The sequence below is a fragment of the Ruditapes philippinarum genome, unplaced genomic scaffold, assembly GCF_026571515.1.
Source record: "Ruditapes philippinarum isolate M1 unplaced genomic scaffold, ASM2657151v2 ctg5142_1_1_1_1, whole genome shotgun sequence".
Classification (NCBI taxonomy): domain Eukaryota; kingdom Metazoa; phylum Mollusca; class Bivalvia; order Venerida; family Veneridae; genus Ruditapes; species Ruditapes philippinarum.
In genome coordinates, this window is record NW_026862790.1 from 31,577 (window position 1) to 46,661 (window position 15,085).

A 15,085-nucleotide genomic window follows, 5' to 3' on the forward strand; every position below is an offset into this window, starting at 1 on the left:
AACGCCAATTTCTTCTATGACGTCACAACGTTACATGATATATCTACCATTAAATCAAAACATTACCGAATATTCGTTAGGAACGGGATAATTTCTATACTGGTCCCCTGCGCACACAGGAAACCTTCAGCGAATGCTGTTTATCTCATTGGTTAATCGATATATGTAAACAAATATGGCTGCTGGTGGCTGAAGAGCATACATAAATTTAGTAATATTTCTGTTAATTTACTTTTTCGAGAAGTTATATTTGCGAAGTTCATTTTCAGAACCGTAATATGTTAAATAAGTAAAGGTATAATAATAATGAATACACGAGAGGACTGTTTATTTTAGCCTATGTTGGGAATAATGCTACGTAATAAAAGGCATTGATGATGATCCGCCCCATATAATTCAAAGATTATATGAAATAAAATTATATTTCAAAATGGTTGTGGCTTATTTTCAAAATTGTTTAAATTTATAAAACATGTAGAATTCAGTTTTTTCTACTTTTTTACATCCATATATAGCGCCAAACTCCAGGGACAGTTTCCTACAGGGAAATTTCATGTTACACTTTTTTTCCCCGTTTTCAAAATTTAAATGTTATTTCCAATGCTTGACGATCATCATGAAAATAATATGCATGTACATTACTGAAAGGCACATTATGCCCTAGAAACAAAGAGAATTTTACTTCTATTGATACGGAAAAACCTGGGGCGTCCGTGGCCGAGTGGTTAAGGTCGTTGACTTCAAACCACTTGCCCTTCATCGTTTTGGGTTCGAATCCCGGACAAGGACTTTGGATTCTTTCATGTGAGGAAGCTATCCAGCTAGCTTACGGAACGTCGGTGGTACTACTTAGGTGCCCGTTCGTGCCTGAAATAATGCACGGAAGGGCACCTGAGGTCTTTCCCCACCAGTAAAGCTGAAACGTCGCGATATGACTTATACTGTGTCGATGTGACGTTAAACCCAAAAACAAAACAAACAGGGAAAACCTTATTTTATAATGTTTATATAATGATTTTACAAAATGTTAGATGCATGTTATCCGACGAAAATAACAGATAGTATAAAAATAATTCGTCTTAAAAGTAGCAAAATGTAAACAAAGTAGTATTTGACTTCCTCAAAATACTATGTCCAAAAATGAAACTGTTGAAAAAGATGTTTACGGTAAATTGTAAATGAGTATTTTTTTCGATACATAAAAATAAACAAAAATAATAAGGATTTTTATAAATAACAATCAAAGAAAATGAAAGAAAATGAAGAAACATGATATGGTTGTGACCTGATTAGTGCTCGAATCCATCGATTTCAGCAACAGTTTGAAAATGCCCCATTATGGGTGGGGAAAAAAGGTATTGAAACACATAGCACATTGTAATGTGGTGAAATGTTATTGTTGCGAATCGTAACATTACCCCACAGGTACCACATCCCCGTAGCCATACATGTGCTAGTATGCAATAGAAGTGTCAAGAGGAAGATTGACCTATAGACTATTGCATGCATTTGAAGCTGTTTTTGCCAACGTCACTTTTTTCATAATTGAAGCCTTGTGAGCAATTAGCTATGACTGATAATATAATTCCATGCTGTCATCAATAATGGTTTAGATTATTTATGTGCACATGAAACATATTGTTGAAATTTACTTTAAATTTATTGTAAACTTGATGTAAACATTTCTTACAATTTCAGATGTATAAAAAGGCAGTATTTATTGTATTCAATGTATTCATCGTGTTAGGATAATGAAAAGCAACCAATAAAAATGGTCATATAGACTGTTTACATAATCTTAATTTTTTTCTCACAGTAAAATACTCATTTAATGATATTAATGATTATGAATGTCAATGTTAATTTGTTGATATCACATCAGAGTTTGTTTTTTTTTTTTTTTTTTGTTGTTCACTGAATACACTCGCGTTACTTCAGACAGTGAGAAATAGTGAAACATTCGACCGATGCGCAGGAGAGTTAAAAGTCATCTGCTGTTAAGTCATGGTTCTGGTGAATAATGTGCACAGGGCATTTCAGCTGAAAATTAATTAAATGGCAAGTTTTTACAATTTGTGTATCATAATTATGACATAAAGAATTACTTTAGTCAAAGAAATTCAAACATTTTTCACTGAATCGAGGGAAAAACTTGCTTCATTATTGTTGTTGTGGCGTTCGTTTTTTACCGTGGAAACCAAGACACGGTTTCATTGGCTACTTTAAGGACATTATCTGATTGGATAAGGCTAACAGGTGCTCGACTGCTTTTAATTTTGCGTTCATTATCTGGTTGTTTGGAATATTTTATTTACGGCGCAGTCCTTTGGACAGAAAAATCTGATTGGAACCATAACAGGACAGGGAAACAGATTAGACCATTTCAAACATTCGGAACAACTCAGGCGTCATCAATAGCTTATTCACAATGCGATATTTCATTAGAAACGGAAGTTGCATTCCGTGCATCGCGAAACAATGTATACCAGCAGTTGGTTTATATAAACCCTTTCTTGTACATTTTAATTAAAACAGCAGGGTTTAGTGATAAAAATATATAACCTGTGAATTACGTATATGTTAGTGTTTATTTAGTGAAATTTTAACAATTAAGAACACAAAAGAAAGAGACCGGTAGTGAACGACCGTGGGTTCGGGTTATCTGAAAACCATAGGTGTTCGGCGCGTTGATTGGTCACAACCACCTCCACCCCGAACAACCCTCTTACCTCTCAAAACCTGTAAACTGCAGTATTTTTTATTTGAAACATGCTTTAACTTTTGGTATATGCTTTTAATTCAATTTCTTTCATTTCCCACAAAAAGAATAAAATTTGATACATATATAATTATTTAGTAAAGGTATGCAACTCGCCGCTCATTTTTCAGCACTCATCTTAATATGAACGCCATAACTCCAACATTTTTTCACCAATTTTCAAAATCTTGGTACCAAATGGTAGGCATAAGATAAAATGAAACCTGTTCAGGCGAGAGGCATATTTTCTTAATAAATTACAAATGTGAAACTTTGCCGAGTTGTTCCTTCTTCGTAGTTGAAGGGAAAGCATATAAGACAGTAATGCCGCATTGAATTTGCTTTCCTGTTCCATACATTGACCTATAAGGTTCAGTGCTGTCTCCCTATGACCAAGGTTTCTGCCAGACATTGTTATATTTATAAGGTTACAAAGTGCTTGTTGTCGATCCTGGTTTCTTTGTAGATGTCCATATGTCTTGTACTGTAAAAAGTAGAGAAAGGGGAGAGAATCAACCACTGCAAAATTCATCCACATTTCTTCCCCAAAACTTCTGTGCTGCATGTCATCTTGTGTAGATCTCTTCATTTCATATTGCAACTCTCGAGGAACACAGTTGACCTCCTCTTGCACGAATCTGACACAAAATGATGTGATCTGATTGATGGAATCTTCTTTTAGTTCATAACATTTTCTGTCAAATTCTGAAGACTGTTTAGACCATGGATGGGCCCAGCAACCACATAGAGATTCAACAATATAACATTTGTATCGACTTTCAGTTTGTCTTAGAATGAACTCCACATTATCCAAAAAGCCTACACAATACAACACTGACGCTAGTTTAAGTCTGCCGGATGTTACATCCGAGTTTAGACCTAGTGATAGCCACTTTAGTGCGTTATATTGAATGGCGGTATTCTGTTGAACATCTGAAGACACCATCATAGATCCAAGGGTAGAATAAAGAGACGGCAACAGATAACGGCTTGCAAGCTGTTCTAGTCTGTGTCCATGAACACTATAGTTTGCTAGCTTTAAGATAAATTGTTTGATATTGGCTATATGACCATTTGAAATGCCATGTAATAGCCATATTGTGTTACCGCTAAAATATCTTGCTATGGTGATAAATAACCAACCCGAACCTAATTCATTTATAAAACGACGAGTAGGCAAATTATGAGGTATTGCACGATTTGGTTGAAGTTTGACCTGTAATCGATTACCAATATCATCAATACTTATATGAAGCAAACATCTACCATCACTCTGTATAATGTCACTAATCTTCCGTAAAAGGTAACGTTTGTCTACAGGCGAAAACTGTCCGGCCATAAGGTTGTTCTCGGGAATTATAAAATGCGGGCAATTTTCATTTTGAATATAGCATAGCAGTTCAAGCAAGCAATATGTTAAACAGGTGAACAGATTGTTCTTTCTCCAAATGTTTCGGTCGGCGTTTTGTATACAGTGTAATACTACCGTTTTACACATAAAACTAGACAAAGCACTTTCTCTTTGAGGTGTTAGAAAAGATTTCAACATAATTTTCATCAAAACATAACAATGTAATTGTGTTATATTTAGATTAAACATAAAGCATCTTTCACCTAATGATGTGGATATTCTCCATTCTAGTTCCGGGTAAGTACTAATCTTACTGCTAGCACCAACATCAAAACAATCATTACTAGCAGCATATCTGATCATTTCAGATGTTGGCCATCCCCCTATGCTATGTCTGTCTAGTAAATGTGAAGTTGACTGTTGCCATGAATTACAGGGAAACGCAAATACTATATCAACAGCTTTGTATCCATCTTTCTCCGGCCTAACGTTAGATGGACCATGTCTCTCAGTACCTTCAAGTATACCAGTCAAACATGTACTTTTCAATAATATCCTCCCTTTATTATCTCTACAAATAGTGTTTGTCTCAAAGAGATGCTCATCCGAAGGAAGTACCTGTAAAAAACAATATCCAGGTGTTACATTCTCATCCTTTATCATAAGAAGATTTATTTTATTCTGTTTCCACTCTGACGAGTCCCGTATAACATTAAAATCATAATCCATAAACAGTGCGTCAGCATCTGAATTAAGTCCTAAAGTAGTTGTGCCTTCAGATTGACTCCCAAAACAATATGCTGTGAAGTTCCCATCACTTGCCCTCCTTTCAACAGTTTCCATATTCTCCTTCAGCATAAAAGCTCTTCTTCTTCTCATTACCATTTTCTCATTGACACCAACATCCTCTAACACCTCAGATAACTTCAGTGACAATGTGTTACTATATTCTGGTGATTGAAACATTCTGCAACGATAATTAATAAACAAAATTGCAATAATGAGAGAAATAATACTTATTTTGATTTTGTTGTGTAAATTATACATATAACAAGAACATGATTTCAAATACACAATGTTTTTGAAATTAGAATTATATTTTGCTTTATTTGATATTAAACTTGAAAATATATTTTCTTTCATGAAAATGCAACACTAGAATTATATTTAAGAAATAGATCAAGAATTATTTCACGCGTTTGCTTTAAATATGTAATACATCACACTGGAAATGCAAATAATATCATGTTCAAAATTTTGAAACCAAATTGTCATGAATTAAGCAAGTAAACGGTTAATAAATAAAACTAAATTAGTAAATAGAAAATAGTAAAATTATTGCACTGGCTATGTTGTGAAAACAAAGAGGTAAAATTACTATTTTTACACTTTTGGGGTTGTTTTATTCATTTCATGCACGAATAGCTTATTTTTTGTTGATGACTTTTGAATTGCATGTATATCAATGTTAGACTAAAATTTTTTTAAAGAAATGTCGTGTCCAGTTCTTAAATTTGTAAATACATGTATGTGATTATATTTAAAAAAATATTTTAAATTTCAGATTTCTTTCTATTAACATACTTTCTTCTTAACAAGCTGAAACATGAAAAACATTAATAATATTTATTAATACCTTTTATCAACTTTTACTTTTTTCCGATTTAAAAACCATTTGTAGAAATTTAACTAAAACAAAAATGTCCCCGCTGCCATGTTAAACCATTAATATATAATTTATAAATATAATATGACAAAGCAAGGATGCATTTAGTTATTGCTTTATTCTTACAATCGAAATTGCTGCATAAGTTTTGTTATCATCAATCATAAATTTCCTCTTTTGATTTCGAAACGATTTCGAAACTTACCGAAAATAGCTCTTTCAATAATGCGTAACTTAATTATTTACTTGTTAAGTTCCTTGGTTTAGAGCGACGTTCGTATACAAATATATGATATTATTCCCTTTTTTCTAGGTAACATCAAATAAATCAATACATATTGCGACAGAAATGATCGTCCTATATTATACGTTGCGTTAACAATCAACGTTATTTAAGATCTTTTTGTAACACTCAGCTTAAAAGATATTATTGATTGATGTTGTATAATATATATTTTAAAACCGTTTTTCTTTAAGTCCCATTATATCTTTGTTAAGCAGTTATTTTACCCTACATACAGATTCTTTTAACAAAAGTATTCATTAAACGGTATAAGATTAATTCCATTTTTCATTGTGTGCGTGCTTCAAGATTTCAAGATTTTGTTATTTACTCAATACACAATACATGTAAATATGAGGTAAATAACAAATTACAAATGTTAACGAGGTTAATAGTATGTAACTCACACATCTTACAATATTCTTTTAACATAGACAGGAGAAAGTTTTACATTCATACAAAATAAAATGAATTATTTCAAAAATATTTATCAAAGTTTAATATAATAATTCAGTTCAATATTTTTCTAAGATTATTTTTATAAACATGCAAATTTTTTTTATATATCACATAATTAGAGGGGTCAGTGTTCATTAATTTATCAAACTTTATTATATTTGGATTTCTATAATAGATTTCAGAGATATATTTTTTTCTATCCGTATTAAGATTTGGGCATTCTAATAGAAAATGAAATTCGTCGCCTATGTTATGATTGCAGAGAGTGCATTTTCTCTGTTCTAAAGGGATCCTATGCCAATTTCCAGTTTCGACCGGTAGTTTATGATTTCTGGTTCTGAATTTGATCATATATTTTAAATATTTGGAAGGTGTTTCACTAAGATATTTCTCAATTTCAAATTTTCTTTTAAAAATACAATAATGTTTGCAATTAGATGTGTTTTCTAGACCTGAGTACCACTGATGTATGAATATATCTGATAATTTTTTGTTTAACTGATTTAACCAGCCAATTTACGTTAGGAAATTCATGACTCATCCAAATATTAGCCATTCCACATTCTATAAAAATATCTTTTATGCAAGTTATCCATTTGAAATTGAAATTTGAGTGACTATTTTTAAAATTACTCAATGCAACTGCATATATTTCTGTTGTAAGCTTTTTGTAATTTGTTACAATTAGTTTTGCCCAAAATGAAATCATCCTTGCTTTAATTTCTATTGATAACGGTTTGGTACCAGTTTCACCATAAACAATTATATTAGAAGTATTTTTCTTAAGACATAAAATATGTTTTAAAAACTTAAGTTGCACTCTTTCAACAATGTCTAAATTTCCAAATCCCCAGATTTCACAACCATATAAAAGTATAGGTTTAACCATTTTATTAAAAAGATCAATTTGAAGATTTATAGGTAAGCAGAGATGTTTGCATTTTTTAATTAAAGAATACATAGCTTTTGTAGCTTGTTTGGCAATGTTTTGCTTTGTTTTGAAAAAAAGAACCAGATCTGTTAAATAAGACACCTAAATATTTGTATTCATTTACAATTTCTAAAGTTTCGTTTTTGAATGTAAAAGTGTATTCGCGTTGTCTACTTCTTGAAAATACAAGTACTTTTGTTTTAGAAGAATTTAATTTAAGTCTCCAAGCATCACAGTAATCAGCGTAGATATTTAAAAGGTTTTGCAAGTCTTCTGCAGAGTCTGCCATTAAAACGGTGTCGTCTGCATAAAGAAGTATGAAAAGTTTTACAAAATTTATAGCTTCTGTTTCGAACTCATGTTTGTTGCATTTTTACACCTGATGCTATAATACTACTATTAATAAAATTACTTAGATCATTTAAGTATAGAGAAAAAAGCAGGGGAGATAAATTTTCAACCTGTTGGACGCCCACATTACAAGGGAAGTAATCAGTTTTTACTCCATTTACAAAAATGCATGACTTAGCTTTTTCATACATGGTTTTTATAACATTTAAGAAAGATCCATTTATATTGTTAAGAATAAGTTTTCCCCAAAGATCCTCTTTGGCCCCTGCTTGTGTGCGTGTTTGTTTGTTTTCTACATAATCTTTTGTAAGCGTTGACTGTTTGCGACAATCAGTAGGATGCGTCCAAGTTTAACTTTTAGTTATACAAATAAGAAAGTATCATCTCGCAAATAATTATGTTTCATATTTTACATATATCTTTTTTAAGAATTTAGATATTCAAAATTTTTAACAAAATGTAAAAATTGACAGAAGTAGACGTGAGATAATTTTAGAAGAACTTTGGATTTTAACAACAAGATCAAAACTTACTTGCTTTTTAACACGATATAATGTAGAAAATTGTCGTTTTCTGGCTTTAAAAGTTAGTTTAAACAATATTTTTTTTCTATTTTACAACATAAATATATATAGTAAGCATATACAATCACACTTATATTTTTCGTGGATTGGAAAACAAGTCAGTTTCTTATGTAAATTCCTTTCCACACATAATGTACTTGCAATAAAAAATATGTTCATATTTGGTAAAAAGGAAATCAGATAAATAATTAAAATGAATAAATTTGTTAGAACATTATTATTAGAATAAGAAAACTTCTGTTTCAAGATTATTTTATAATATTGGGAGATTACTCCAAACAATTTCTATTACAAAATAAAATAGTGTAATAATGATGGTTTGATTCAATTGTATTGTGGATTTTATTTTAACTTAGCAGTGCACATATTAACTGTTTGAGGTTTAAGAATAACATCCTGATTTAATCAAGCAATTGATGCGATATGAATATCTTTTTCGAGGAGTACATATGTATTATTAACTCTTAAGCAGCCTTACTCAAAATATAATCTAACGCCATTTTCTATATATTCTGCGATGCAGAAGACTAACTTCAGCACCTGAATCAACTTATGATCTGTACTTTTAATCAACCATGAATTAGGACTACCCGCTAATGATATACTAAATTTTGATATTTTATCGTTCCTGTCAGAGACCCCTTTGTGACAGGAACTTGCTAGTTTCCCTGAAAATTAATTTTGTTTCTGTCCTAAAAATTTGTTTCCGGCATTCTCTCATAATATGTTCAAAATTATTACATTTTCAGCAGTTTATCTTTGATTGCTATTATTATTCCTAAATCGTGAACATTTTTGACGGTGATATACAGAATATATTCCATTTTTCCTATATCTACAATTACGCACCTGATGACGTGACATTTTACAGTAAATGCAAAAAATTCTTGTTTAATAATGATTAAAATTATTTGCTTTGTTATTATTGTAACTTGCGTAATTTTAACAATTAGAAAATTTTACTACTCTAGCAGAAAATCTAGCCCTGAAATTCTGTTCGTTCATGGCCCAAGTAATTGCAGCTTGTAACGTTAAGGCATTTTCTCTCATAAGTTTAAGTCTTAAATAATTATGCGTTAGACTATCCGTAAGCAATTCAACCAAATAAAGTTCAATTAAACAGTTATATCCTAGTTTATAATTTTCATAAGCGGTTTCAGCACAAATAATAAATTTTTCACAAAAAAAAATTGAACACTTTCTCCCAAACCTTGTTTTAAATTTCTCAAAAGATGTAATTCACGTTGTAAATCTTTAATTTCTCGAAATCTAGTACTTTTTTGTTCCTTTAATTGTTCCCATGAATTACAAGGATTATCAAGCAAGTATCTACATATAGAATTGCTTACAGTTCCTTTACTTGCTTGAAATGCGACTAATTTTATTATCATTCAAACCATTTTAATTTAAAACAGCATATTTTTCTATAGATTGTATCAAGTCATTAAAATATTTAAAATTTCCATCAAAACTTTGTACTATTTCTGATAAACCCTATGTACCTATTACAGCTGAAATATTATCCGATAATTTGTTAATAATATGTAACTATTTCTTGATCAGATATTTTCAAAATTAGCAATTTACAGGTATATAAACGATCACTCACCTTTTATTTTCTGTTTCAGGTACTTCGTTGTGTCCTGCGGCCAAAAAATCGTCGCCGTCTTAGGCGCCAAAAACAACCTTGTGGTATAGTAACAAGAAACGCACACCTAAAACTTTTAAATTTTAATTCTACAGAAGTGTATAACTAGACGCTAACTCTCGCAAATCAGAACTCCATTTCTTAACTGCCCAACTGGACCCTTCAATCATTCTTTATACATGACAGCTTCCCATCTAGTTAATACAAAATACGTATACTCTAAATTATATTATCAATGAACTTTGTACACCTTCATATATATGAATTGCAAAATTAAATAAAAGCCTAAAAGTATATCTATATGTCTACTTGTCATTTATAATAATATCATGTATAAACAACATTTATCTCAATTATACATCACCTTTTGGTTAGGTTATCTTTATGAAACACAGATAGTATTGCAGGACACATGTATATCTTAAGATAAATAAATGTATTTATAGATATATATGTGACTTTATCCGTGAGAGTGAACATAATACATGATTTGCTAGGTAAAAAGCGCGCGGTAAATGAAATAAGTTTTTTTTCACGATGTTTTTTCAAGATGTTCAATTCTTACACAGGACGTTAGTCACTAATATATCTCGAAATTCACGACAATGTAGAGACGAATATTACCTTAAAGACAAATATATTCAATTTTAGACACCTCTGGCCGGTTGTTACTCATAATAAATACATGTATATCTAAGAAAAGTCGGACAATACATGTAAAGTCGGTGTTTTTCATAATTTTCAATATAAAGATTGGCAGTATTCATTAAGATACCTGTCACAAAATCTCGTGCATTTTGTGAATTCCGTTCGTTCATGGTTGAACGCACCTCATAATTAAAATTGACATGCCTGAACACGGGAAAAGTGTGGGAATGCAGCCAATAGTCAGTACACAAACTTTTGTAGAAATATATTGATAAACGAAAAAGTTATAAGGACATAAATGGTGCACACTTATAAGATTTGTTAAGTGTAAGTGAACGTTCCGTATTTTAATGACATTACTGAAGACAGACAGACATACAGAAAACTTTATTTCCACTCAAGGTTTTATAAATACAACATGATCATATGCAAAGCAATATATGCTTCCGGAAGAGATCTGCGAAAGAAAAAAATGTAAATTCAGCATCATGTATCATCAAGGAATTCACTCCCCCGTGCTTGCATTCGCTATATCATATAGCAATGCAAAAAGTACATATTTACTGAAATAGAAAATAAATAATGGAGCGTCAAATTTATGTGTCATTTTAAATTAAGACATTCTAACAGTTCACCTAACAAAATGAAATTGACATAAATAAAGGGGGAGATTCTAAATACAGACTGCCAAGCAACAGGTAAGGATGGCAATGGAAAAGTGTGTTATAGGTCACAAAGCAATGTTACCATGCCGTGAGATATAGTGCTTAAAGAATTTGCTTATCATTTTACTATGTATATATCTCTTTATTATACTTACAGTGACAGACCAATGGTGGTTATTGGAAAATGTTTTGGATAAAATAAATATAAATCTGCCGAAAATGTAACAAGACTGTCCCACTCTTTTTATAAATTGGGCGCTACTGGTTAATTCCGAATTATATTTACAGAATTCCCCTGATTGAAAGTGAGTAATTAATCTCTAATGCTAAGTGACTATAAAAATTAAAGGAATTGGAGCAAAATGAAGACTTATTTGACTTTCACCTGTTCACTCACTTTTTTACACTTGGACGGGCATAATGTCACTTTAATAAGTTAACTTTTTTACAAAATGTGGATTATTCAATTGTGAACACTAGGAATTGCTACAAAACGATTAAATTACATCCTATTTATTATTACTACCTTGTATTAATGATATATACTTACTAAAAAATGCTTGACTTATTTTCTGAACCTGAAATTCATTTCATACTTTATGATCTGATAAATAAAAGTATATAAATTATTCACATATTCTTTTAAATCTATATGTACCATTAAGAAAAGTTTTAGAAAAAGTGCTTCCTCACATATTATTCATGTAAAATATACAATTGTATAAATAAGAACTAGTAAGAAAAAAAAAGGTTCTGTTTAAGGGTTGCTATATTGTGATAATTTTGATATTTTCCTCAATCTGTATTTATTTATTTTGCTTTTTCATGTAACTTTGTGTTACTTTGTGTGTATATTTCTTTGTTTGTTACATTCTAACTGCATGTATGTAAATGATATAATATCCCAATCATTGTATGTATTTTCGGCCATGTCATTCCATTTATGCATTCTTTTTTATTGTTTTACGACGATGAGCGTGAAATGCTTTTAAAAGCCAATTAAAATGTATAACAATTATGTTATTTTATTTTTAAAATTATTCAGCGATACTCGCGTTGAATTGTATGGAAGCACTGGAGGGCCCTTTTGACTTCTGACTTAATGACTTTTGACTTGAGAGTTATGACTTTTGACTTGGGATTTTGACTTTTAACTCAAGACTTATTACTTCTTAGTTGTGTAATTAATTAATTAAACCACACTTTAAGAGAGCACGTGAGTAATAGGCGAAGATGGCTGTGTTGTGCCAATATGAAATTCGTGTTTGCGTGTTGTTTTCTGTGCACTATGTTGAAGATAACAGCTGGTGTGGTGCCAGCTTACCTGCCTTTATCGTCTCCGAATGTTGATATTTTAAACATCACTCATTGAAGAATATTTCAAACAAGGTTTTAAATACAGTGAAATTCTTGGATTTTTGCTACTAAAGCATGGTATTTTGTTGTCACTGCGTCAGCTGAAAAGAATCTTGAAGAAGTTGAACCTGAAACGTTGAGGTGTACATTTGCAATCGCAGTTGAAAAAACGTTGTTCGTGTAACTGGCACAGAAATGCATTAAAGTGGACAGTCTGTCGGTTATCGGACGATATGGCGCCGGCTGAAAGTGAATCATAATATGGATGTAAGCCATAAAGATGTTATGGACATAATGAAGGCAAAAGATCCAAATGGTGTTGAAATGAGAAATGCACATAGACTTAAAAGACGTTTTCTATTGTGCAAAAGCGCCAAACAATATTTGGCATTTAGATGGTTATGATAAGTTGAAACCATTCGGATTTTGTATACACGGGAGCGGTAGATGGTTTTAGCAGGAAAGTTATCTGATTAGAAGTTTTTTACACTAACAACGATCCAAAACTGATTGCGATATATTATTTGGATGCTTTGAAGCGCATTGAAAAAACACCTCGCATACTTCGTTGCGATGCTGGTACAGAAAACAGTGTTGTTTGTCTTCTACAGCAGTTCTTTCGGAGTGAAGCAACCGACCACTTTGCTGGTAGTCGCAGCGTTAATGTTGGAAGAAGCACTTCTGACCAGCCCATTGAAAGATGGTGGGGTACGCTACGTCAACAAGGAATACAGTGGTGGATTAACTTGTTTAAGGATTTGCGCGATTCTGATCGTTTCAATGAACTCGACCAGATACATTGTGAAAATTTTAAAATTTGTTTTATGAACCTAATACAAACACACCTAGATAGAATTGCTCAACAGTGGAATGTACATGAAATAAGACCTCCGCACAATTCCGACGCACATTACGGAAAACCTGAAATTATGTATTTATGTCGATTCAGCATTGAATTTGTTCCTGGAGTTGAATGATTTAGTGGCAAACTCGTATGAAGACTGAAGTCTTTTTAAGCCATAAAGTTGTTTTGTGAGAGAACAAATGATCAACACGATCCATCATTATCATCATCATCATCATCATCTACATCATCATGATTATCATTATAAGTATGTTGACTGCAATGATGATTGTCATGATGCTGCTCCTCATGATGAAGGTCGACTTTATAATTTAAATAATTATGTTGTTGATGATAAGCAGAAGTTGATTTCGATGATAATGATTATAATCATGACGATGATGATAACTATATTAAGGATGATGATCGTGATGATGTTGTAAACTATAGTATAATATATTTTATAGTTCATAACGTAAGTGGCATATGTTTATTCTTATGTTTGACAGTCAATTATAACAAACGAATATGTCACGAAAGTCAAATGTTATTTCTACGTTCAAATACATCATGGCTCACAAAGGTCTGTTTGTAACCGTTAACGTTTCAGTCAAGAAAAACTACGGACCTGTGACAAGTGTAGACCGAATTAGTCTGTGCAGGTGTGCAGACTTACAAGGGCCTATATACTTAACTTTCAGTTAATTAGAATCTGGCTATTAAAATAAATAAATTGACTGCCTCACGTTCATCTTTGTAGACCTAACGCCCTAGTACGAAACTTACACAGGATATCTAGCCAGTACTACCGTATTCTTCCTAGTAATCGCCCAGGGCGCTTAGAAAACTGTGAAAGGTGGGCGCTTATTAGGAGTCAGGTCTTACAAAAGTATACAATATGTAAGAGTCACAGCTATGCAAATTCTGTTGATATCTCGTATTTGATATTCTCGTATCCTGGGCGCTTAACCACTTACAAATGGAAAAGAACAGATGGGCACTTATAGAAGCATTGGCTCTTATTAGGATGAATAGGTAGTTATACGTGGTAAGGTCAGCTTCAAGAATTTCCAGGATGACGCATTTGTAAAGCTAAGGACGTTTTAAAAGATATTGCAATGACACTTCGTGCAAAATGGTCTGACTTGTGACTTCGTATTTCTGACTAGAGACTTCCTATTTGTGACTTTTGACTTCTTACTTGTGACTTCCTACTTGTGACTTTTGACTTCCTACTTATGAGTAGTGACTTCAAACATTTGTGGTCTTGACTTTTTACGTATTGACCTCTTTTACAAATGCATGGAATTGATATATGGTTTGGGGATTGGCAAAGGAACAGATATTCAAACGCCATGAAGCTGTACGGGTATCATAACATGCAACTAAAAATATAATTCAAGGGCTTGGTGCAAAACAGTTGTACTCGTTCCTTATCTAGTTTAAGTTACAACCGTTTCACAATAAGCCCTCAAAATGGATTAAACAACTAGACTTTTTCTAGCCCTAGTATAAAGCGCCCGTGTAGGGCAAGGTCATGC

The 15,085-nt window shown here is 31.9% G+C and overlaps 1 protein-coding gene across 1 annotated transcript; it reads right to left on the minus strand.

Annotated features, from left to right (window-relative positions):
• Positions 1 to 1,978: 1,978 nt before the first annotated feature.
• Positions 1,979 to 10,114, minus strand: LOC132720239 (uncharacterized). The gene is made up of 2 exons (XM_060704330.1): positions 9,993 to 10,114; positions 1,979 to 5,076 (listed from the first exon to the last, which is right to left on the minus strand). Exon 2 carries the CDS (start codon positions 5,073 to 5,075, stop codon positions 2,898 to 2,900), a length of 2,178 nt encoding a protein of 725 aa, XP_060560313.1. The 5' UTR covers position 5,076; positions 9,993 to 10,114; the 3' UTR covers positions 1,979 to 2,897.
• Positions 10,115 to 15,085: the final 4,971 nt, after the last annotated feature.

Bases quoted from the DNA above. Each gene is read 5' to 3' on its own strand.
- LOC132720239 (XM_060704330.1), bottom strand. From the start codon at position 5,075: ATGTTTCAATCACCAGAATATAGTAACACATTGTCACTGAAGTTATCT.